Raw genomic sequence first — 25,874 nt, 5'->3', positions numbered from 1 at the left:
GTCACTATGTTGACTCATGCCATGGCTTTCACAACAGATCTGATGTGGTGTTTTACTCTTCTTTATATTGGACTTCCAATTCCAGGGTACCTTCAACAGACACCTTCTATGTGGAACTCCTTGGCCCAGGCCCCACTTAAGGCAGTGAACTGGACTCAAGGCAATGTCTCAGGCTTGCTGGGCCACATCCTTCAACTAGTATCAACTCTATAAAGGACATCAGTCATTTTGTAAGAATACTTCTCCAACATCATGCTATTAGGGAGAAGGGCTCCATGTAAACTGCATAGGCATAAGAGGAAGAATTAAGCTTTAAATTTAAAGCAAAAAATAAAGCTTAATATATTACCTGATAGGATTTGGCTTTATCTTTACACCAGAAGGATGTGAAACACAAAGTGTCACCACAATCCAATGTCAACTCTCTACCCTCCTCTTACTTGACGTCCTGGGAACGTGCAATGCAGTTGCTGGCTTCTTATTTACCATGACATTTTCCTTTGTATTTTCCATTTTCCCACACATTGAACTGGCTAGTCCGTCTTATACTCCTTCATTGGCTCTTACTGCCCTCTAAATGCTAGGAGAGTTCCACTGCTCAGTCCTAGGCTTTCTGTTCTCTTTCTTCACTTTTTCCACTGATGACCTCATCCAGTCCCCTTTGCCTTAAATACCTAGCAAATTTACATGGCCAGGTTTGGTCTTTCCAATAAGCCCTGGACACCCAACTGCCTGCTGCACACCTCTGCTTAGATGGCTATTTAGTATATCCATAAAACACTTAATTTCCATCAATTCCAAAGCTGCACTTCATATGTATCTGTAAGTGTCCTTGACCCTTTTTTATAGCAGGAACAAAGAAGGTATCTGTGTGTGTGTGTGTGTGTGTGTCTTAATATGATTCAGAAAATTAGGTGGCTGAAAAAAATTAACAGAAGAGAAACACTTCTAAACTTCTACTTATAGACAGAAAGGAATACTTGTTATAAAAACAAATGCACTTTTCATTTATTAGAACAATGCACAAAACCTTCACATTAACATACCTGAAAAAAGTATGATGTTCTACACTACACTTCCAAAGATGCTTGCAAGCAGTTTTACTTCGAGCTTCAAAAAAGAATGAGGTTTCGTTGCACTGAGAGGAGAGAGAGAGAGAGAGAGAGAGAGAGAGAGAGAGAGAATATGAATTTACCGGTAGTAATAGTCTTCAGATGACAGCCACCTTCTAGGTACCAAAAGTTCCAGTAAGCAGAGAAATTATTAACCCATAAAACAAAAAATAATTATCTTGGCAACTATTTTTGGAGGGCTGCCTTCAAACCACCTTCAATAATTAAAATTATGAAATCTAAGTTCCATGTAAATCACCTTCATCACCTACTTCTTCGTCACCCCATGACCATGGATAAGCAGGGCCAGGAAGTACTGCAAGCTTTTCCATCATAAATGGCCATGTGGAAATCAACTCCCAATAAAAAGGAGATGCCATAAACCCAGTTATTAACTCTGTTACTTTCAGGGATGTACGTGCCACATTTAAAATGATGGCAAAAGCGGCTCAGGAGGGCCAATGTGAGGAGCGGCCACCACAGTGGTGTCCTCTGAGCCAGCTGAATAATGTCTCTGGGCTTCCACATTCCGCATCCAGTTTCTGGGTGAATTAAACTAAATGATATGACCAATGTAAAGTACATGATAGATATACATTAAATTTCAATTATTCAGTAGCTACCTATAATTAACATATGAGAAATAAAGGCAATATTAGAGATCATTCTACTTGTGCAGAAGATACCATTTACATTTTTAAGTGACTGAATAGGCAACCATGCAAAATATAACCTAAGTACTAAAATAATAAACCACAAATTCTGTGAAGCTCTATAATTATTTTCTTTTTTAAATCTAAAACTAAATTAGCAAACTCAAGCCTCAAATGCAGAAATGCCCCTGGAATGAGATTTCTATGGATTTATAAGCACAAAATTGTCAGTGCAGATGAGTAATGGAAAAGGATCCTTCCCACCTTTTAATAAGGACAGAATATTTATATGCATGAAATTTCTTCCAAGTCCATCTAGAATGAAGCTGCCTGGCTTATAAGTCTATTTGTAAGATGAAAAGAGTGTGATGAAAACAGAGCCAATATATGCATGTTACAGCAAGGCTGCCTATAATTCCAAAACCTCGTGAGGTGGAGGAAGAGACTTAATTCCCAGGTTTCTGGCTTGGGGAATGCTAACTAATGAAATACAGCAGGTAGGAAAAATTAGGCATTTGGATGGCAAGGGAAGGGATAGTAAGTTGAGGCTATTTTGATTTTGATGTGCCCATGGAATGGGCAACTAAACACCCCTAGTGGGACAGGAGACATGCAGACACAGAGCTGAGGAGACAGGCCATATCTGCTGACACAAATGATTTCACTCAAGAGCATAAAAGAGATTGTTCTGGGAAAAAGTACAAAGTGGGTGAAGATAAAATCACAACCAGGATGCTTGTGAAAAAGGGTGGGGGGGTCAAAACGGAATAGGAGGCTACAGTGGCAGAGAGGCTGGAAGGAGAGCACAAGACTCAAGTGACCCGGAAAGTTCAAACAGGGTTTGAAAGGAGGTGACTGCATTTCGAGGTAAGACATTTTCAGTGACTTTCATGAAAGGGGTAGGGATTATTCAAGTAGAGATAAGGGAGCAAAGTCAATGAATTCAGAAAGAGCATTCCTCAAAAGCAAAAGAAATGGGGGAAGGGGGTGCACAGGAAGTCACAGAAGATCCTTGGGGGCAGGGTGGGAAACCAAGCATCCTGTCAGGAGATGGGAATGCTTAGAGGGGAGGGGTTTTTCCTTTTCCTTTTCTTTTTTTCATATATAATATACACACATGGTAAAAATGCCAGAAGTTACCAAAACGGATACACACTGATAACTAAAATCTCACTCCCATCACTGTTCCCAATTGCCTTTCCCAAAGGCAACCACTATCAAGAGTTTCTTAAAATGTGGCGCCTGGGTGGCTCAGCCAGTTAAGCATCCAAATCTTGATTTCAGCTCAGGTCATGATCTCACAGTGATTGAGACTGAGCCCCGTGTTGGGCTCTGTGCTGACAGCACAGAGCCTGCTTGGCACTCTCTCTCCCTCTGTCTCTGCTCCTTCCCTGCTCATGCTCTGTCTCTCTCTCAAAATTAATAAATAAATGTAAAAAAAAAAAAAAAAAAGAGCTTCTTATGTAACAGGTTTGTGTTTTTAGGGTCAATATATTATCCAAAAATATAATGCACAGGTCATTTATTTTAAAATAATTTTGCTTCAACCATGAGAGACTCTTGAATGCTGAGAAACAAACTGAGGACTGATGGATGTGGGGGGGAGGGGGGAGATGGGCATGGAGGAGGGCACTTGTGGGGATGAGCACCGGGTGTTATATGGAAACCAATTTGACAATAAACTATTTGTAAAAAAAATTAAAATTAAAATAAAAAAAAAATAATTCTGCTTCTGATTGCATTGTATCGGGATAAATGATTAAGATAAAGTGAGCACATGACATGTTCTCCCCCCACTACCACTTCCCTCAGTATCTATACTCCCCCTTCCTGTGCCTTCCAACAACTACGTGCACCAGGACATACCAAACCTTATCACTGACAACAAATGGTAGGTGGTGAAGACCACTCTGTGACATTAACACTTCAACATTTCAGCAAGAGCATCCAAAAATAAGGTGGGATTTGCATACCCAAAAACAAATTTTCAACAAGTTACTTAATTATATATGATCCAGATTTACAGAAATGGAGGAGAAACAAAAAAGCATTCTATGTTAAAAATATAGTAAATCCTGGGGCACCTGGGTGCCTCAGTTGGTTAAGTGTCCAACTTCAGCTCAGGTCATGATCTCCTGGTTCATGGGTTCGAGCCCCACCATCAGGCTCTGTGCTGACAGCTCAGAGCCTGGAGCCTGTTTTGGATCCTCTCTCTCTCTCTCTCTCTCTCTCTCTCTCTCTCTCTCTCTGCCCTTCCCACACTTGTGCGTGCACACTTTCTCTCTGTCTCTCTTTCTCAAAAATAAATAAAACATTTGAAAAAAAATAAAGTAAATCCCCTCAAACTTACCTTAGACTGGTTTTCATTTTATTCTTCATGTTAATGTCTATATTCTTTTTCTTTCCGAATAAAGATCCAGTTGTGGGCTACCTAATAATTTTTTTAACCACCATCACTTAATGGAAGAAGAAAACATCTTAAGATCTGACCAGAATGGGGTTTTCTCAAGTTTCCTTAGGTACAAACATATTAAAGGAACAACAGAGGCTCCCACAGGCCTCCTAAGTACTTCTGCCCTGTGCAAATGACAAGTATGAACTCATTCTCCGTTTATACGTGGCTGTAACACCAGCTGCCTGGTTTTTATCCCACTGTCAGCAGAATAATCCAAATACTAAAAGGAGGGTTAACAAACTAAAAAAGAAACCAGGAATTCTGAATAAATTCTGTGCATTTCTGCCACTTAACCGCTGGTGTGAACTGCACTGATGAGGCATCACAGTGTCTCTCCTACTAAGCCTTTTCAAAAGACAGACACAATTAGCACCTTTCTATTCATTCAAAGGTGATTAGATGTTCAACTTCAAGAGTCCATTCCAACCCTCTGCTAAAATACTTTATCCAAGCATCAACTGCTTGCTTTTGGCAAAAGCACTCAAACACCTTCATAACTTTTGTCACTTCATGCCAGAAGCAAAGCTATGTGCCGAATCTTTTTTTTTAAATACAGGCTTTTATAATATTTTTACCTTATAAACTGAGCAAATTTAAATTGCCCGTATCTCAAGTTACCATGTGGTACTCAACAACTGCACCTTGGAGCCCTAGGTAAACTTGGCTCAAACTCCCAGTTCTAACATTTTTAAGAATTCAGGACCTGTATCATACTGATGAATTCCCAGCCTGACTCCTTTAGATCTCTCCATTTCTTTTCCCACCCTTGCTGGGTGTTTCTTTCTCTTTGCAAGCTTCAAGAAATAAATCTACTTCACCCTGCCTTCTCTAAAGTGTATTGAGATAGCAGGCAGGGTCCTGCAAGGGCTCGCATCAACTGTGCACTACACAACTTCACCCCAGGCCCTGCCAACACTTATTGCCTCTCCCAAGCCTGACCCTCGTTGCCACACCCAGCCCGTGCTCTAAGGATTCCTCCATTGCTGTCTTGGGAAGCAGCCACAAGTAGACTGACTTCTCCAGCCTCCTTAGAATTGTGGGAGAGAACATCTTCTCAATCCTACTATACATCTGTCCCACCTCCAAGGTCACAGAAGTAACCCAAAGTACACTGCATAGGTAAATATTTTTAAACGGTTTGTACTTTCACAATAGTGAGACACAATCATTACATAAATACTGGAGAGGCTTAGAGCAGGGAAGTTTCCAATCAGCAGTGATTCACAGAGGCAGAGGAGATAGAAGGAAGTGTTAAGATTACAAGTCTCAAGTATTGTATGTGTTTTTTAAAGTGCAATCTCACCAAGAGCTGTAACTGACTTTAGGCACTAGGGAGAAAAACAAAACAAAGGGCAGACAGCCAATGACTGAAATAACCTGATTACTGATAAAGCAAAGGCAGGCAAGGGGTGGAAATGAAAACAGATTCCAAAGAGATGTCCCAAAATTTTAAGTGTTTTGAAAAATGTTATCATTATAAGTGGTGAGACTAAATGAGTACGGTTTTAAAAACCGAACGATGTCTGTCCATGTGAGCGAGTGGGCACAATGTCTGTTTCAGTGCCTGTCCCTGTGTTTGCCACTACTCTCTCTCCTAGGCATCCCGAGTTCAGTCAGGAAGTCACAGTGAACCCTGCAACAAAACAAACTAACAATCTTCTTATTCGGAAAGGGAAATCAGGCACAGGTACTTTCTGTTTCCTGTTTTATATGAATGAGCAAAGTACTTTCTTTCAAGGCTCTTTTCAGTGCTCTGGATTAGAAAATACTATATGGCACACACACACACACACCCACAACACACACACCCCCAGCTACTTTTTAAAAAATTCCTTTTGAAATGCATGTAATATGGTTTGAATTAAAAATCAGGAGGGGATGGGGCGCCTGGGTGGCTCAGTCGGTTAAGCATCCGACTTTAGCTCAGGTCATGATCTCACAGTTTGTGGGTTCGAGCCCCACATCAGGCTCTGTGCTGATGGCTCAGCCTGTTTCAGATTCTGTGTCTCCCTCTCTCTCTGCCCCTTCCCCGCTTATTCTCTGTCTCTCAAAACTGAATAAATGCTAAAATAAATAAATAAATAAATAAATAAATAAATAAAAATAAAAATCAGGAGGGCACTTGGAGAATCAAATTAATTTCCATTCCTGCAAATACATATTTTACAATAAAAGAACAAAACAAAAATATTCCAGTACTCTTTTGTCAGCTGTGTGGGTGATATTCCAAAACATGCACTAAAATGTGAAAAACCTTTTTACGGATGAATAAATTGATTGCTTGATGAATAACTGTACATAACTCTTTCTAGCTCACAGAAATATAAATTATAGCACTGGAAAGGATGTGTCAGACTGTGTTGCTTCTCCTCTTTTTCCCTTTCCTCCCAAAATTTCAGAAAGAGAAAATATGAGCCAAAACATTAGAGAATATTTGTATCATGTTTCAGTAAACTTTGAAGATTTTTATTCTGCTTCCTACTTGAGAAAATACACAGACGCAAACTCAGGAATCCAGATGCTTGGCTTTTGTTGTTGTTTTACTCTATCTTTTCCTCAATCTCTTTAGAGAAACCACAGCATTTAGTAAAATGTTCACATTTCCCTCTTATATTTGCAGACATTTTTAATGATAATTTTTATCCCCGGTTTACAAATGCTAAAGATTTTTAAGTTATAAGTATTATTAAAGCTTATTCAAATGAAGGCATATCTGGTAAGGTCTACTGACACTTAATTTAAAATGTTTTATAGCAGAATTTTACAATTTTTTCCAAATAAGTGGCCCATGGGTTTTGATTAGAGAGAAAGTCAACCACATACTAGCAAGGGAAGCAAAGGCAAATGCATGGCCCAGGAAGACCTGCTCCCCTTCCTGCCTTGGCACAAGCCACTCACCAACTGAGACTGGTCAAGAACAAGGTGCTCCCTGAGCCCTTCCTGTGCAAAGCTTCAGGAGCCCTAAATGGCATGATGCCAAGACAATTCTGATTCAAAGACATAATCCTGGTGCCTGTTGTAAGTCCAGTTTTGGACGAGGTGCCTTCAACCTCACAACAACCCTGTAAGGCAGATTTTATCATTCTTACTTTATAGCTAAGGAAATGTAGGCTATGTGTTTCTCAGTGAATTGTCCAAAGTTGGATAAGTGGGAGGCCTGGACCCAAACCATGCTATGTGACCACAGGTCTAGCAGCCCATCTCCAAATCTGTGAAATGCCAAATCAAGCTGTTGTGTGGCATCAGGATCCAAATATCAGTAACAGAGCCACATTTAGGAATACATGGGGGAGAATGTTCCATCTGTATTTCCAGGTGTGCCCACACCTTGTAGGTGGAAATGCAAAATGGCACAAAAACTCTAGATTGAGGAGGAGATATGGAAATATCTAACAAAAACACACATGCACTTAGAATTTGACCATGCAATGCAGTCCTGGGAATTTACCCCAAAGATACTCCTTCAACAATATAAAAATACATATGCACAAAGTTATTGACTGAATGAAAATTTACAATGGCAAACTACTAAAAAGTACCTAAATTGTCCCAGCATAAGAGATTGGTTGAGTAAACCATGGTACACACCTCACTGGAGTCCTATGTAGCTGGATAAAAGAACAAAAAGCTCTCAGTGGACTGGTATAAAGAGACTTCTAGGAGGTATTACTAGGGGAAATAAGGAGGAAGGAAAATGTTTTATTTTTTTAAGTTTATTTATTTATTTTGAGAGAAAGAGTGTGTGTGTACAAACTGGGGAAGGGCAGAGAGAGGGAGAGACAGAATCCCAAGCAGGCTCTGTGCTGATGGCTCGATTTGGGGCTCAAACTCACAAACTGTGAGACCATGACCTGAGCTGAGCTCAAAAGTCAGACACTCAACCGACTGTGGCACCCAGGCTCCCTGAGAAGGAAAATATTCTAAATATTTTCTTTATAAACAGAAACACAAGAAAGATAAACCATAAAACACTAAAGTTGGTTACCTATAAGGAAGGGTATGAAATGGGACTGAAAGAATCTGGGAATTAGTGGTACTTCTCTGTGCCTTTCTGTACAGTTTTGACCTGTGGAAGCATGTTAACCTTCTATATCTTCAAAAAATAAAATAAAATAAATAAGACTACAAAGGAGACCTAAAACTGAAAGCAAACTGAGACAAGTAACCTAACTAGATCTCAAATGAAGTCCAAAACCTTAGTACTCAGGAAAGCTGAAGGAAGGGCCAATCCTAGTCAATTCTGAACACAGTGGTTGACTATATGCCCTCTATCTTGGCAGAATGGTATGTGAGTAAAAGCACTACAAACAATTGTTAATTTTAGCCATGTGGACAAAACAATTCTGCAACTACTTGAGATATGCTTTAGAACTGAGCAAACAAGTAAATGTATTTCTGCTGTTGGGAGCCAAGGCTCTCAGGACATACAAATATGAAATGAAGAAAGGCCAGAAAGAACTCTGTGGGGATGGATGGAAATTGGAGATGTACCACGAATGCATGATTTCTACAATGAGTATGAACATGTTTATATGCACACCTATGTGTATATGTATTTATATTTGTATGTATGTATATATGTGTATATTCCTTAGCTTATCCACTGAAAAGGCCAAAAAGCAAAGTCACCCCAGTGGCAATGACCACACCTAACACCCAGATCTTAACCCTTCCTGTCTAAACAGAACCAAGGCTCCTTGGAGAAATGGCTGATAACAGGGCAGATGTAGGTACAAGATGCACCTGAAACACCACATTGTACCAAAAAGGAAAAAAATGGCCAAACAATGATAGGGTCAGATCAAAAGGGCACAAGAGCCAGAAAAGGAGCCCTCAGTGACTAAATCTAGGACAAGGTGAGCACTAAAAAATTAGGTACAGTAATGTATCATAAACTACTGAGAAAAAAAAAAGAAATTAGTATGCCCCTGCTGATAAGTTAGATAAATAAATGAGAAAAAAGGTGTGGCTCTTGCTTACAGTGGAAGGCCAAGGACTGATTGACCAATGTGGAGAGTGTGAAGAGCTAGAAAATCAGCATTTTACAACCATCCCAATAAAAGATCAGATCAGGCAAGAATCCTCAATGCATGCTAAATCTACAGGGGAAGCTTGAAGAGAAGCAGGGTATTTTCACTGAATTAAAGTATCTCCCCACAGATGACTTTGGGTGGCACTGAGGCTTCTGATGGGTAGCAGATGGAATATTTTTGTGAAATAATTATATGGTGGAAAATCAAATCAACATCCTGACCAGGTGATCAAACTTAGTAGAACCACCAAGTGACAGATGGCCATCATGTACCTCTAGATGGGATACCCTAAGGAGGACACGATCACCTATGTGGCTTTCCAGCCGAGAACACAGATCTGCAGTCCAATCACAAGAAAAACAACAGATAAACATGAAATGAGAAGCTTTCTGTTGTTAAAAAGTGGGGTTGGGTGCCTGGGTGGCTCAGTCGGTTAAGCATCCGACTTCAGCTCGGGTCATGATCTCACAGTTTGTGGGTTCGAGCCCCACATCAAGCTCTGACAGCTAGCCTAGAGCCTGAAGGTTGTTTCAGATTCTGGGTCTCTGTCTCTCTCTGACCCTTCCCTGTTCATGCTGTCTCTCTCTCTCTCAGAAATAATTAAACATTTAAAAAAATTTTTTTAAAGTGGGGTAGAACTGTATTCTTCCAAAATTAAATGTCAAAAAACAAACAAACCCCAAAATACTCAAAAGTGTTCCAGGTTACAGAAGGATAATTGGATTCTATACTATAGAGGAAAAATGCTGTAAGGGACCTTATTAGTCTAACCAATAAAACTGGAATGTAAAAAGTAGATGGTTGAAGTATTATATCATCATAAACTTGTTAAGTCGATAACTGTGGTTCCATCAAAGAGCATCCCAATTCTTATGAAATACACACTGAAGTATTAAGAGACATGTAACATATGAAACCTTCACATCATTCAGAAAAGAATTGCTGGGGGGGGAAGGGAGAAACAAAAAAAGAAATGGAGTGAAATGTTAACTGTGATTGTAAATAATAATAGGTGATTTTGTTCCTTGCAATATTTTCATTTTTGCTACTTTTTGTAAATTTGGGATTATTTTCACATAAAAAGAATATTTTTAGATTTATAGTTCCACTTGAAATGTGAAAGAATCCCCAGCTTAACTAAGTGAGACCTCTTGAGCTTGCTGACAGTGACTGCTCCTGGCCACCAGCACTTCCTGTGTACTTTTCTCAGAGTTCAGCCAAGTGGGTCTAATTACTGGTGGCCAGACTTGCCAGGAACCTTTTGGGTCTACATCCTGTCACGCTGGGTAAGTTTAACTGAGGTTAGTTTCATGATGTATTGTACACAAAAGTAATCACAGCCTCCTTTTTCATTTATTCAACAAACGTACATGCCAACCTCCGGGTCTACTGTTGGGGGCTGCATGCTCTGTTGATGAAACCAAGGCACTTGGGAACGATCCCAACTCTTCCCAAGTTTTCACAAAAATACTCCATCTGCTACCCATCAGAAGCCTCAGTGCCTCCCAAATCCACCCACTTCCCTCCATCCTTGTGGTTATGGCTGTCCTATCACCTCTCTTGATTAACCTTCAGTCTCCTCAAGTGCCTGCCTCTGTTCTTACCTCTCCGTGCCCCACATAGCAGCCACTTTACTCACAGTAGGTAAAGCCCAGGGCTTGAGGCATAACTCAATTTTCCCACCGGTTCTCAAGTCCCCCAGCCACCTGACAGGTACAAGAGGCCATCTTCCACACAAGGTGAGACTCAACTGTGTGCTGGGACCATCTCACTTCCCCTAGGCCTTCTAGCTCCACCACTAAGGGTAGATGAACAGACATGGAAAACCAGCTCTCACTCCTTTCTGATATCCACAGCTTCTCCACCTTCATCTGCCTTAAATCCACTGGATCCCATCTTATTATGGTCCTTTTACCTCAGTCACCCCAAATGATGCTCAGCACATCCCCTACTGTGTCCCCCTCTCCCACCATCACCCAACTCCTAAAACCCTTCCTTCATGCCCTCTGGAATTCATGGCCTAGCATCAGTAAAATCCCTTTGCCCCTCAGTCTGCTCTCTTACACTGCATTCACCCTTCTGTGCCAGGAAAAACCCGGATCTCCCCTGAGGACATGGTCTTAATTGCAGTCCACCTGAGTGATAGGTAGCTCTGCCTTTTGTCTCCCATATTCTCATATCACCAGGCCTGAGGGTGAAGATGCCTCCCTGCTCCCCAAGGCCACTTTTAGACCATCCTCTCCTCTTCCCCCTACAATTCCTAGATTTGAATCTCATATCTCACCTGACATCTCTCTGACAGCTGTCACCCTTAAGGTCATCTCTCTCACACATCGATGCTACTGCAGTCATAGTCACACTCTCCAATACTCCTCTTGGATTAACTATTGAAATCTCCATATATAAATAGAACAATTCCTCTAACACCCAGACATCTCAGTTCCTTGAACTTCTCAATGATATTGTCTTCCTCCCTATTCCAACCACTTACTCCTATGTGTAATAGGACTTCACCCCAGGGCTTCTCAGCTTCAGCACTACTGACACGTATGGGAGCACATTCAACCTCTACCCCCTAGATGCCAGGCATATCTCTGACCCATCCAGTACTGTGACAACCAAAACTGTCTCTCAATGTTGCCAAGTATCCTGAGTGGGGAGGGCAGGAGGTGAGAACCACTGCCCGACAACTTCCCATTTACAATAACTGAGGATCCTCTGTGATCTCAGTGCCTAGCACCCAACTTTCTGACCACCACCCTCTTTCTCCAGGTCACTCTCTCTGGTTCTCTACCCCCAAAGCACTCCATCAGGATCTCCACCCACAGACCCCACCACTCTTTCATGGTCCTCGCTCTCTTCTTTACCCAGTCTCCATTCCACGATAAATCACTGTATTTGCTCCCCTGCCTCACCAGATTCCTGGCCCTTCTCTTTGTATTATTCTCTTGACAAAGCCAACTTTCCCCTGGTATTTGCACCAGTGCTGCGGAATGTGGTTGGAGAAGAGCATTTTATATTCATTTTATATTCAGGACCCTCTGTACTACCCCATTATCATAGGATATCATCAAACCACATGTCCCTTGTCTACTTTCTCTCCAAAATCACTATTTCATACCTTCTGCTTCCTTCAACCCCCCACCACCTTCTCCCCAACTTCAGTCTCATCTGATGACCTTGATACTTAGTTCCCTCAACATAAAAAGCAGAACAGTCCTAAGAGAACTACCCAGCTACCCTCATCTACAGTCCCATGCTCCATCCTCCTGCCTGCTAACCATAGATGACCTGTCCTGGCTGCCCTCTAAAACCAACCTCTCTATTTATATACTGGCTGTCATCCTCTATCGTCTACTGGAGGAATACCATCCCAGCAATTCTCTCTCTTCCCCTATCATCATCAAGTGTTCATCGCATACTGGCTCACCTTCATCAGAGTGTAAATGTGCTATTATTTCTGCCAACTTAAAAAACAAAACAAAACCTCTTGACTGGCTTCCCCTGACAGCTTTCTTCCTATCTGTTCCTCTTTGTGCCAAAACTCCTCAAAAGAGTTGCCTATACTCACCCTCTCCAGTTCTACTACTCCTATTATCTCTTGTTTTTCCTTAATTAGCATGCATGAGGGGTGGTCATTCCCCTAATAATGAACTCCTCTCAGGGCTTTTCTTTCATATAAGTGCTACAGTAAAGACACACATCCCTCGTGATTCTCTAGTGCACACTGAATACAGTTTAGTGTTCTTCCTATCTCTCGGTTATTCCTTCTCAGCTTCCTTTTCGGATTCCTCCTCTTCTCAATGTTCATTCTCCTAGTGACCTCATCTAGTCTCCTGGCTCTGAATGCCAGGATACGTCAATGATTCTCAAATATTAACATTCTCCGCAGACTTTGGTCCCAAACTCAACTCATAGAGCCCACTTATTAAATGTCTCCACTTAGATGTCTAACAGAGATCTCAAATACAAGATGTTAAAAAACGAAGTACTAAACTTCCTACCCAACCCTGCTCTACGCAAAGCCCTCCTCACCTTGCTGGATGGCAACTCCATTCTTCCTGCCTTTCAGGCCAAACACCTTTAAATGACCAGGACTCCACTCTCTTATATCTCCTCACATTTATACAACCATGTAGCTAAATCCAGAATCCAACACCTTCTCAGCACCTTGAATGTTGCTTCCCTGGTCTGAGCCACTACCCTCTCTCATCTGGATTATATATAATATAATAATATATAATATAGCATAATAATATATAATATAATTAATGATATAATTAATATAATTAGTATATAATAATATAATATAGTATTTATTTAAATTTTAAAGTAGTCTCTGTACTCAATGTGGGGCTCAAACTCACAACCTCAAGATCAAGTCACATGATCTACTAAATGAGCAAGCCAGGCACTCCTTGTCTATGTTTTTAAAATACAGACATTGGTCAATGGGTGAACAGGCAACAATCTCTGCTCTCAAGGAATTCAGTAAAAAGCAACCATTTGATAATAGACTTAAAACAATTTTAACTTCTTGTAATAAACATATATTCTTAAAACCATGAGCTAACACGTTAAGTGGTGGAATAGTGTTATTTGTATTTTCATTAAAATCAGAAACCAATCAAAGATGCCTTATAGTACCAGGCCACTTAACACTCTTCTATAAGTTATGACCAATGTTATAAAATATGAAACATAAATAACAGAAATGGGGAAATAAATTATTTTTGTTTGCAAGTGACATAATTATATACCTACAAAAATTTATGAGAATCAAATTAAGAACTCTTGGCTAGCACACAATAATTCAGCAAAACAGCCAGATTTGAGATAAACATAAAATTCCACAGCTTTCACCCCTACCAGTACAACACAGTTATAAGATACAATAGGAGGAAAATTTTGATTCACAACATTAAAAGTTCAAACATATAAAACTAACAGTATAACACACTATCAAACACTGTGTAGGCACATATGAAAAAGTGAAATAAAAGGAAAAATGCTTATGATACGATATTAAGTATAAAACCCACGTATAGAACCACCTAGGGGGTGATATGTATGTGTATATATATTTATATATGTATATTATACAATTATATATGTATATTATACATCCGTGCCAATGGCAAAATCTCAAAGGGATTGTACTGAAATAGTAATCATTGCCTCTGAATTAAAAAAAAAATTATTAATTTATTTTATTTTTGAGACAGAGAAAGACAGAACATGAGCAGCGGAGGGACAGAGAGACAGGGAGACATGGAATCTGAAGCAGGCTTCAGGCTCTGAGCTGTCAGCACAGAGCCCAAAGCGGGGCTCGAACCCACGGACTGTGAGATCATGACCTGAGCTGGTCAGACACTTAATGGACTGAGCCACCCAGGTGCCCCGCCTCTGAATTTTAATAGGTAATTTTCATTTTCTTCTTTATAATATATTTCTCAGATTTTCTACAATCATCATGGAAGACTTTATACTTAAAAGTTTTTATTTTCTGATAGGTATTATTTAAGCCATACTACCTATCTGAAAGCTGAACTAATCCATAGAAGTATTTATAATAATTAACTGCTGAATCTGTCAGAGGACTCAATTTTTACAAAACCAGTTTTTAATTTTAGTTTTACAAAACCAGTTTTTGTTCCTCTCTCAAAAGTGAATCACTGAACTCACTAAAATTATACTAAGAAAGATGAGATTGTTATTTGTGGATGCAAAGAAATATAAGAATAAATAGTATGTGGGGCACCTGGGTAGCTCAGTCGGTTAAGCGTCTGACTTCGGCTCAGGTCATGATCTCACAATTTGTGGGTTCGAGTTCCACGTCAGGCTCTGTGCTGACAGCTCAGAGCCTGGAGTCTGCTTCCGATTCTGTGTATCCTCTCTGCCTCTCACCTGTTCACACTCTGTCTCTCTCTCAAAAATAAATAAACATTAAAAAAAAAAAAAGAATAAATAGTATGTACTAGTACATTGTTTATATTTTTTAAGATATGATATGTGTTTTGGTGGGCACTGTTAATATTAAAAACTGGAGTTAGACTGTTAATGGCATAGTGTGAGGAAAAGTCTTTAATCTGTAGGACTTTGCTGATCCTTTGGGAAGTGAATGTCTGAATTTGGCCCTAAGAGCACTGAACATACTAAGTTAAGTCTCTCTGACTGGACCAGCGGAGCAGAAAACCAGAATAAGTTATTTCAACCATTCTGCCAGCTGGCTGTGATTACTGTTCCAGGTGATGGGTTTCAGGGAGTTTTTATGTGTAATCTATGATTACAGTTAGGTCTCCATAATAATCAGCTTAATTCCACCATTATGTAAATCATTGCTCACAGACAGATACCCTGGCGGAGAGACAGAAAGACTGCAAAGCAAGAACACTCAGGAAAAGGAGCACTTTGGTTAAATTAACGTCCTATTTAAAAAAAAAAAAAAAATGAATCCCTTTGATTCAAGGCTTAGTTATGTGACCTGCTTCACCATAGAGATTGGTGACATTAGGCTACCGAGCCAGGAGCACAAAGTGCCTCAGGCAACACCCAAACACCCACTCCTTTTCTTTCCTTTTTCAGTGTTTTTTTGGGGGGTGTGGGGGGAAAGATAGCGCATCTGAAGTGGGCTCTGCACTGACAGCAACAAGCCCAATGTGGGGCTCAACCCACTGAGCCACCCAGGTGACCCACACCCACTCCTTTTCAAAGCTGCAGGAGGGTGTGAGGCAGAGCTGAGTTGGGAGGAAATGAGGACTGCCTTTAAAAAAATAACATGAAAAATAACAATTTTGTTGTTGTTTTGTTTTTACCTAATAATGAAAAAAATCTAAGAAGTTAGAAGTTCAAGTTAGCTGAACCTTTACCAAATGTTTGTCCCTAGGCAAAAGACATTTTAAGGCACTCCAGTAATAACATAAAGGTAGTTGACCAAAGGATCTCACTCAGAAAAATGAGTGAGTATAAGGGGAATAATGATTCTAAATAATAGTAAAGTTTACACAGAAAGTCTTTTTATTATAATATTCCTATTAAAAATGTGAAACATTATTTCCAAGATAAAGATCATATTCCTTACATTATGTCATAAGCAACCAGTGGCAGGACATGGGAAAAAAATCACATAGGCCTACTATCTAATTAGCTGTTCTACTTTTTGGATGACTTTAATTCAATCTCATAGCACAGCTTTTATGACTGATGTGTCTAACCGGGAACTGAAAAACCTAGGCTGTTAAGAACTATGATGAGGTGTTTGGACTATCATTTCTGTTTCTAATCTGGAATTTCCCTCCCCACAAGGAAATTCCCTCCCCTAAAACTCATTTCAAAATCCAATTTTAATTTTATCAGTAAGTGGCAGCATGTCACACAGTTCTGGAAAAGATTGCTGTATTTTTTCTAGAAAAATCAGGCTTTCTGATTTAATAGTATATAATCTTAGTCCGTCCGTTCACAGGTTGTTCAAAAGATCCTGAAAGAGCACCTGCTATGTGGTACCCTGCCTGGTACCATGCTCCACTTGAGGGAGCGGCCACTCCTTTCCCATGTCTCAATGTGTAGATGCAGAAGTGCAGGTTTCATTCAACTCATTTTTACAACAGAATCTCCTCAGAAAGTCCATTCAATGCCATCCACTCAGGGTTTGGGTCTACATAAAGTTACTACCAAAGAGACAGAAGGATGATTCTCATACATCATATTTTCACTAACTTATCCCATAAATACAAATTAGAGTAATCGCACTTCAAGGGAGCACTCTTTGCACAGGCAGATTAAAAGGAAGCTTTCACGTTCTTGCCTTTTTTGGTCCTGTTGCTTAAAAGCTACCTGTCAAGGCACGAACGCACTTCCAGGTTCCGACAAATACTGTGCCCATTACCCAAACAATGCTGGAGGACACTGCCAACTTGCTGGACGAAGGTCAGTATTTTTCACCCTTGCCTTTCATTCTCCTTTGAAAGCATCAGAATTTCCCTTCTGGCTTATCCACCGTGCTCAACCAGGGAGAGAAGAGAAGCATGACTCCCTATGGGTTGTTTAATTTACTTTGGAACAAAACTAGGACACTCTTTATTCTGAATGCAGGCTACACTTTTCTGATGATATGAATCCTATCTACATAGACAGTACTTTAAAGCAAACTACTCTAATAATAATAATCACCTCCTATTCTCTCTTGTGCCCTAGAAAGGTTTTTCTTCTCTTTTTGCTAAAACTAAAATGACACTTGTCCATAATCAACTCGTTCATCTCTACTCACTTCCCTTTCCCTTCCTAGAGAAGAAGTTGTGCATGTGAGTCAATTAACCTGGTTCCATGCGGCTGCAGCTGAAGAAACATGGCAGTTTTACTTCACAATGATTTTTAAGTTCTCAACGAGCAGGTAAGACTTCTCTCCTCAGTTAAGGGAAGCTGAGCACTCAACAAAAACTTACGTCTTTTCCCAGTACTCTGAGCTCAAACTGTGTCTCCTTGAAGTGAACTTTTGTAATCCGTGGCCTGAAAAACAAAGCAGATGGTGGTGATGCTGTAGTTTTTAAGAATTAACCTTTCAGAAATTCAAAGACGTATCCATGGGGAAAGACTGGTTCATTTCATTTCCTGTATATACTGCTCCAGTAATTGTGGAGTGTTCCCTGTATGTCATTTGCTCTGGACACCTTCCTAAATAAAATTCCATTCTCATTCTCCTGTGTTTCTCCAGTACATACAGACAAGCTTGGAATCCCTCAAACCCCAGAAGTCTGCCTCCCCAGACAGCATAGGGCTACAGGCTCCCCAGGCCCTCTCAATGCCTCCCTCCTATAGAGTTAGAAGTCAGAGTAGTCCTGGGCCCTCAGCCATACACTGGAATGGGTAGGAAATCCTACTACACATAATTTTCCTGGAAAAGAGAGTCCAGAATCACAATACCTCAAATTTACAGAGGAAAATACATACAAAGATGCACCGGGAGAAAACTTATACCCAGTTTTACTCATTTATTTAACAACTACTGGAAATGTACCTGTTTTCTTTTCACTGACAAGTGAGCCCAATAAGCCTAGTATATACAGTGTATAATTTTAATACCAACTCTGCCCTCAAGTTATACTTACCAGAAGTACTTCCCCACTTGTTTTTTATTCTTGTAGACAACAACACCAACTGGAGTTAATCCTAAGAAATACTCAGATTTGTTTTCTCCCTGCAAAAATAAGCATACGTCTATTACCATGAATTTATTCATTTCAAAGCTCCTTGTCAAACTGTAATTGGCCATACAAACATAATATGTTATATTAATGTTGGGTCTAGTTTGTCAAAGACATTAACTTGGAAAGTTAGCTAAGCTATGGTAATAGCTAGCTTGCTGCTCATTTTTTTCCAAATTTTTATGAAAATTTTTCTTAGTATATTCATACCTATAACTTCAGTTCATTAAAATAACCTGGACTGCCTATCAGGCCACTGATCGACTCACCCCATGCTGCATCTACAATGCTGTTCAACCCTGGCTGCACATTAACTGAAATCACCTGTGTAGCTCAACATGCTGATGCCCAGGTGTTACCAAAACCAGTTACATTGATATCTGTAATGAAGGGGCCCAAGGATCAAAAATACATCAACACTCCAGGTGATTCTCCTGTGCTGCCAAGAGTTGGGAACCACTGGCTTCTATCAAGGGTTCCTTCCCAAGGGCTGGCTCATCTTGATGAAGCCTGGTTTTCCACCACCCTTCTCCAGAAAGTTTAGTTCAGGCAGCTGCCTTCGGGCACACATCTGGGGTTTCTATCATGCTCCTTCCTACTTCCATTTGTGACTTTAAGACTACTCAAGAGTCAAAAATACGATCTCTTCTGGTAAAGACTGAAGACCCTTAATTTCCAGGAGATGATAAATCCTAACTAAGAAAATGAGATTCTGGGCGCCTGGGTGGCTTAGTCGGTTAAGCGTCCGACTTTCGCTTAGGTCATGATCTCGCGGTTCGTGGGTTCGAGCCCCGCGTCGGGCTCTGTGCTGACTGCCAGCTCAGAGCCTGGAGCCTGTTTCAGTCTGTGACTCCCTTTCTCTCTGACCCTCCCCTGCTCACGCTGTCTCTCTCTCTCTCCTAGAAATAAATAAAACTTTAAAAAAAAAAAAAAAAAGAAAGAAAATGAGATTCTGAAATGAAAAAGTCACAAACAGTGTGGGTAATGAAGGACATGCACACATCTGTATGAACTTTATTTCTACTCTAAGGTCAAATAACAGCCTGTAAAGTCATACTCCCAAGGAACATAAGATAACTGATATATTTTCGAAGAATACCAGCTGTTGCCCACTTTCAGTTCTAAAAATTCAATCTTCTGTATCTCCCTCTCTCTCTGACCCTCCACTGCTCATGTTGTCTCTCTCTCTCTCAGAAATAAGTAAAAACATTAAAAAAATTTTAATAATAAATAAAAATTCAATCTTAGAGGAACGTATGGAAGATTCTAGTGAAGCCAGTTCATTTGTCATAAATTCCTACCATCCACAAAAAAGTGCATGTGAATTATGATAAACATGACACAAAAGCAGAACCATTTTGCAGATTCTTTACACATTTACTATATATTTCTTTAAAAACTAAAAGCTCAACAAGATTAATGTGGCTAGAAAGGAAAACAGCAACTACTGCACAAAGTTTTAGAGGTGTTCTTAAATGGCAGTAGTATAGAGCATTTAATGATGTAATGAGATTGGAATCTAAAATATCAAGAAACTACTACTTCTCCCAAACATGTAACTTCCATTGCCATACTAACAGTATGCCCAAGGATGCTTTTATCTCTTTACAAAGAAAACAAGAAGATTTCTTGGTTTAGGAAACTCTAATGAGCAAACAACATATTGCAATATGAATCCATAAATGAGTTATTTCCATTATGATAAGTTTAATCAGTGCTCCTTAAAAATCACATTCCATAATTTAATTGACTTTGACTATAGATAATCTTGAGCAATTCATTTTGTGTAAAGAATAAGGCACCTGGCTCTGGCTCATTTTCTCAAATCATCAAATTTGACTATTGCTAACTCAACTCCTATAAAATGAAAGGCAATGGCATTTCAGCCTCACTGGCAAAGAACTATCAACTGGTAACCTTAGAGGGTGGCTTCAAGGTTAAGACATGGCTCCAGAAGACTCAACACAGATTCAGTGTAATTGCTCTCCGTCTATATTCAGCCAGTTTTCATCAGCCATTAACAAAAATTTGCAAGACCATGTCTTTGCACCATTAATGCAGTGGTGATAACTACAGTAAGCAGTAACCCTAATAGGGAGAGAACCTGTACATCCAACATAGAATCACCAACACTGGCACCTACACTGGTGCCTAGAGCCTACTTTTCTGGCAAGTGATTTCACGAATGCTTTTCAGCCATAAAATCTATTTTTGGAAAATCCTCCTGTTTTCTGTCTCATACAATCAATTCTAGACCAATTTTAAATTGTTTTGACATTTAGCTAATCCCTATGGAGCTGTTATCCAGATTGTGTTTTCAAGCCCAGTTAATTGTTTTCTACACATGGAAATATAATCACAGACTTTTAAGCAAAACTCATTAGGGTTTAATCCATGCAAGAGATTCTTTGTGTTCGAAAAACACAGATGAAAAGGTATCATCTGCTTGCTAAACAATAGGACTGCAGCTCTCCTTTGGGAGTTTTGGTGACTTTTTAAAAAAAATGTCATCAGCTTAAAATATCTTGTGTTAATTAAATGTTACTCACATAGACAGGATGGAGGTCAACGCCATACATCTCCAGGGATTTAGCAGTCCTCAAGTAATTCAGCTCTGCTTCAGAAGGAGCCTGACCCCTACACCCAGCATAAAAACAAAGGGCCTTATTTTACTAATAGGTATTGCACTCACACGGGGTATAAACCATCTTCACCATATTCACTGGAAAAATAAATAATCCTTTGTCCTAATGCAAACTTAAGTCTTAGTATTTGAAGAAGTCCCTTGCCTTCTTGGGTGAGGCAATACTTGTATTAAGTTAATTTCATTTACCAAATCTGTTTTTACTCATTATAGCCAATCCCAATGTCCCAGCATATATTAAAAATTCTGTTTCAGGGGGTGCTCCTGGGTAGCTCAGTCGGTTAAGCGTCCGACTTCAGCTCAGGTCAAGATCTCATGGTTCGTGGGTTCAAGCCCCATGTCGGGCTCTGTGCTGGCAGCTAGCTTAGAGCTTGGAGCCTGGTTCAGATTCTGTATCTCCTTCTCTCTGACCCTCCTCTGCTCACACTGTCTCTCTCTCAGAAATAATTAAAACATTTAAAACAATTTTTTTAATTTAAAAAAAATATGTTTCAGAAACCCCCATAGAGATTGAGAATATAAGCACTTGAATTAAAAACTATACCCTTTACAAAGAGTAAAACATCTCCATGTACCAGCAGCTCTCCAACAGGAGGAAAAGGGGAATAGTAGTAGGCAGGGAGAAGAGAATCCACTCCCCAACACCTAAATGGTGTTTCAAGAGCATCTCCTGAGCACATATGTAGTCTGAAAATACATTAGTATTGGGGCGCCTGGGTGGCTCAGTAGATTAAGCGAATGACTTCATCTCAGGTCATGATCTCACAGTCCATGAATTCAAGCCCTGCATCGAGCTCTGTGCTGATAGCTCAGAGCCTGGAGCCTGCTTCAGATTTTGTGTCTCCCCCCTCCCCCTGGCCCTCCCCTGTTTATGCTCTGTCTCTGTCTCTCTCTCAAGAATAAATTAATGAAGAGGCCCCTGGGTGGCTCAGTCGGTTAAGCGTCTGACTTTGGCTCAGGTCATGATCTCACAGTTAGTGGGTTGGAGCCCTACATTGGGCTCTGTGCTGAAAGCTAGCTCAGAGCCTGGAGCCTGCTTCAGATTCTGTGTCTCCCTCTCTCTCTGACCCTCCCCTGCTCATGCTGTCTCTCTCTCTCAGAAATAAATAAAACATTAAAAAAAAAGAATTAATGGGGCTCCTGGGTGGCTTAGTCGGTTAAGCGTCTGACTTTTTCTTTGGTCATGATCTCTCAGTTTGTGGGTTTGAGCCCTTCTTTGGGCTCTGTGCTGATTGCTAGCTCAGAGCCTGGAGCCTGTTTCAGAGTCTGTGTCTCCCTCTCTCTCTGATCCTCCCCTGCTCACGCTGTCTCTCTCTCTCTCTCTCTCCTAGAAATAAATAAAACATTAAAAAAAATTAAAAAAAAAAGAATTAATGAAAAAAAGAAAAAGAAAATATGTAAGTATTTATAAATTGTAAAAGTACTTGTCATTTTCTTAACACAAAGTATAGAAATAATCCCAAAATCTTCATTGATAATCATTATGTAACGGTATTCCTTCCTAATGAGTGTGAGCATCTGCCAGGAATCTCCATGGATGAGTGAAACTCTGTGTGTGTCTCTCCATGGATGAGTGGAACTCTGTGTGTGCGTGCGTGCGTGTGTGTGTGTGTGTGTGTGTGTGTGAGAGAGAGAGAGAGAGAGAGAGAGAGAGAGAGATTTTTGCTTGTCAACAAAAGGAGGTATGAATTTTTTTTATGAATAAATCCTGCTTTGATGCATCACAGGTTTCAGCTATGGTACCCTGGAAAACCCAGTAATTCACCATAATTTTGAAATCTATAAAGAATGTTCATTACAAATTAGACACAAGAAAGCTAGTAAACCTTGATCAAGCCTTATTCTCTTAGAAATAACAGTCACACTGTCAATACCATCACATAAAACATGTAAGGCCCTTTACCCAAAGCTCCTTGATAATTTCAAATATGCAATTGTACTTTGAAACTCCTGGAATTAGTAGTCTCAGAATGTGCCAAACACACTGCCCTTCATAATGTTATAAGAGGCATTCTCTTAGCATCCACTTCAGGGAAACCTTAAAATGAAGGACTCTATAATCAGGCTGAAGAGTATTCTGGTGCATGCTAATATAAGACGGAAAGCCTGGTTTCTCTGATTGCAATTCAGCAATTGACTTTTGCTGCTACTCACTGCAACAGATCCTTTAGGCAAACATTTTTTGTTGACCAGATTAATTCTGCATTTTTTAAAACTATAATAGAAACCTAGCAAATTCAAGAGGGAATGTTACATAAGAGGAAATAAAGCAAAATTAATCAGTATAAAGGATTTAACCAAAATAACTATAATTAAATTATAACTTCAATGCTGCAGGCCATTAATTGAAAATCCTACCAGGGGAATGTGTATATTCTCAGAAGTGCATGTGGTGTTAACATAATACCCTCCAAGGCTCCACATTGGTGTCATCATGATTTCCAGATTCACTGCTATAGACTGAATAGGACTTTGCTCATAACTGTGCAGAATTTACATACTTAAGTCACACCAAATCCAAAATACATTAAGGCTTTTGTGGTTTTAAAATATACTTATAGCTGGATGAATAAATTTCACAAGGTTTATGACTGAAAACCTAGAAAACTGCAACATAACAATATATACAGAATGATTCCATTTATGTTAAATCATACATACATAAATCTATGTAAAATATATTTTCTCTATGTGAATTTATGCATAGAGAGGTCCGAAAGGGCATTAATCAAAAATATGTTGACTTTAGGTTTTGAAATTTACTCTCTCCTTTACATTTTTAAAGTTACTTGGGTTTCCTATCAGCATTTTAGTGTTACAAGCAGTAAAAAAAAAAAAAAAAAAAAAAAAAAACTTAAAAGAAACAAAATACTAGAATGTTCAAGGAATAGGTGAAGAATTTATCATTCCAGAAACTTTTCTGAAGACTACCAAGAGCAAAAGAAGATACTTGATGGATGATGTAACTTAAGACATGATTTTTTTTCTAGCTTTGAGATATAACTGGCATACAACATGGTGCAAATTTAAGGTGTACAATGTCTTGATTTGATACACTTATATATTGCAAAATGACTTATCACCACAAGGTTAGCTAACACCCTCACTTTGTCACAGGATTACCATTTCTTTTTTTCGGGTAAGAACATTTGAGTTTTACTCTCTTAGCAACTCTCAAGTACATTGATGGTTCATGAGGGCAGTACTCTAAGTGAAATAAGACAGAGGAAGACAAACACTACAATAGCATTTGAAGTGGAATCTAATAAAGCCAACCTCATAGAAACAGAGACTAAGATGGTGGTTGCCAGGGACTGGGGATGGGGAGATGGCTGGTTAAAGAATATACACTTATTTATAAAATGAAGTTTTGGGGATCTAATGTACACACATGTTGATTATAGTTATAAAATGTGATTCTTACATTAAAGTTTTATGAATCCTTTCTATGGCTTCTTCAAGTTCTTCCTTCTGATCAGGAACAAACCGGTACTCTGACACATAACCTGCAGTATGTTTATATGGGTCGTAATCTCCAAGCTCAGCTAAAAAAGAAATCGTATTTTTTTCCATTTTAGAAAAATATTCCTAAAAATATTTAAAAACACTCCTAGCATGCCAAAACATTTTCTTCAAATGCCTTATTAATAAATTGATACATACTAATTTTAGTAAAAAAACAATTAATGAGTATATACGAATGGCATAAATTAAATCTTCATTTTCATTTCAATTATTCTTACCAGGTTGAAATAAAATGATGTAAACAAAATTTACTGTGCATATATTAGAAAAGCTATAGGCAAAAAGCAATGATGAGAGCAATATATCCTCTCAGAAAAAGGCATCAAGAGATAGAGCATATGATTCAAAATGTATATGCCCCCAACAGTGGTCATGGAAATTTAGCACAATACTTACACATTAGTTTATACAAAGAAGCAAAAATCAAACCAGAAGCTCATTATACTACTTTATTAAAATTTTCCTCCCTATATTAGTCCACCTTCCAAGTCCAACCCAACTCAATTATGTGCTATTTTTCCTAGGATATCTCTTCTAGACCATCTCTGGTCTGGAAATGCCATAAAGTCAAGGCTGTCTTATCGCCCCCATACCTACCTTGATTCCTAGAAAGGACTCAGTATTTGTAAGGGGAAACATCCTCAGCCTCCAAAATGCCAATGCAATGTGGAGCTGCCCCACATGGTTGCCATACTGATGCCAAGAGCTGAAGTGCAATGAGTGACAAAGGTGTCCCACACCCTGAACTGGCACTGGCATCTGACCACAGAGAGTCTTCAAAACAGCTGCCAGGCAGCATTCCGATCTCTGAGGCAAAACAGCTGCGGGGGTGGGGGGGGATGGGGGGTTGTCAATAAAACTCAGGTGGGGGGGCGCCTGGGTGGCTTAGTCGGTTAAGTGTCCGACTTTCACTTAGGTCATGATCTCGCGGTTCGTGGGTTCGAGCCCCGCGTCGGGCTCTGTGCTGACTGCCGGCTCAGAGCCTGGAGCCTGTTTCAATCTGTGACTCCCTCTCTCTCTGACCCTCCCCTGCTCATGCTGTCTCTTGTCTCTCTCTCCTAGAAATAAATAAAACATTAAAAAAAATAAATAAATAAAAATAAAACTCAGGTGGGATGTAGACTAGAAGGGCTTTTCAGACACTCCACTTCATCAAGAATCAGTGTTATTCCTGGGGCGCCTGGGTGGCTCATTCGGTTAAGCATTCAACTTCGGCTCAGGCCATGATCTCACAGTTGGTGGGTTCGAGCCC

The 25,874-nt window shown here is 39.7% G+C and overlaps 1 protein-coding gene across 7 annotated transcripts in view; it reads right to left on the bottom strand.

Annotated features, from left to right (window-relative positions):
* EPB41L4A (erythrocyte membrane protein band 4.1 like 4A) overlaps positions 1–25,874 on the bottom strand; it is a 260,908-nt gene that overhangs the window by 81,266 nt on the left and 153,768 nt on the right. For all 7 annotated transcript variants that reach the window (XR_005526708.1, XM_039223213.1, XM_039223216.1 and 4 more), the window contains exons 6-10: positions 24,522–24,642; positions 21,003–21,090; positions 18,358–18,446; positions 17,695–17,758; positions 1,047–1,138 (exon numbers count right to left, since the gene is read on the bottom strand). Coding sequence is in view for 6 of the 7 variants with exons in the window: in XM_039223213.1 (XP_039079144.1) it covers positions 1,047–1,138; positions 17,695–17,758; positions 18,358–18,446; positions 21,003–21,090; positions 24,522–24,642 (454 nt within the window). In the remaining variant the exon portion in view is untranslated. The remainder of the gene's footprint in view (positions 1–1,046; positions 1,139–17,694; positions 17,759–18,357; positions 18,447–21,002; positions 21,091–24,521; positions 24,643–25,874) is intronic.

This window comes from Hyaena hyaena, unplaced genomic scaffold (assembly GCF_003009895.1).
Source record: "Hyaena hyaena isolate Hyena2069 unplaced genomic scaffold, ASM300989v1 scaffold_1294, whole genome shotgun sequence".
NCBI lineage: Eukaryota > Metazoa > Chordata > Mammalia > Carnivora > Hyaenidae > Hyaena > Hyaena hyaena.
Note: the sequence above shows the minus strand (reverse complement) of the source record. Positions and strands in the feature narration are given on the sequence as shown.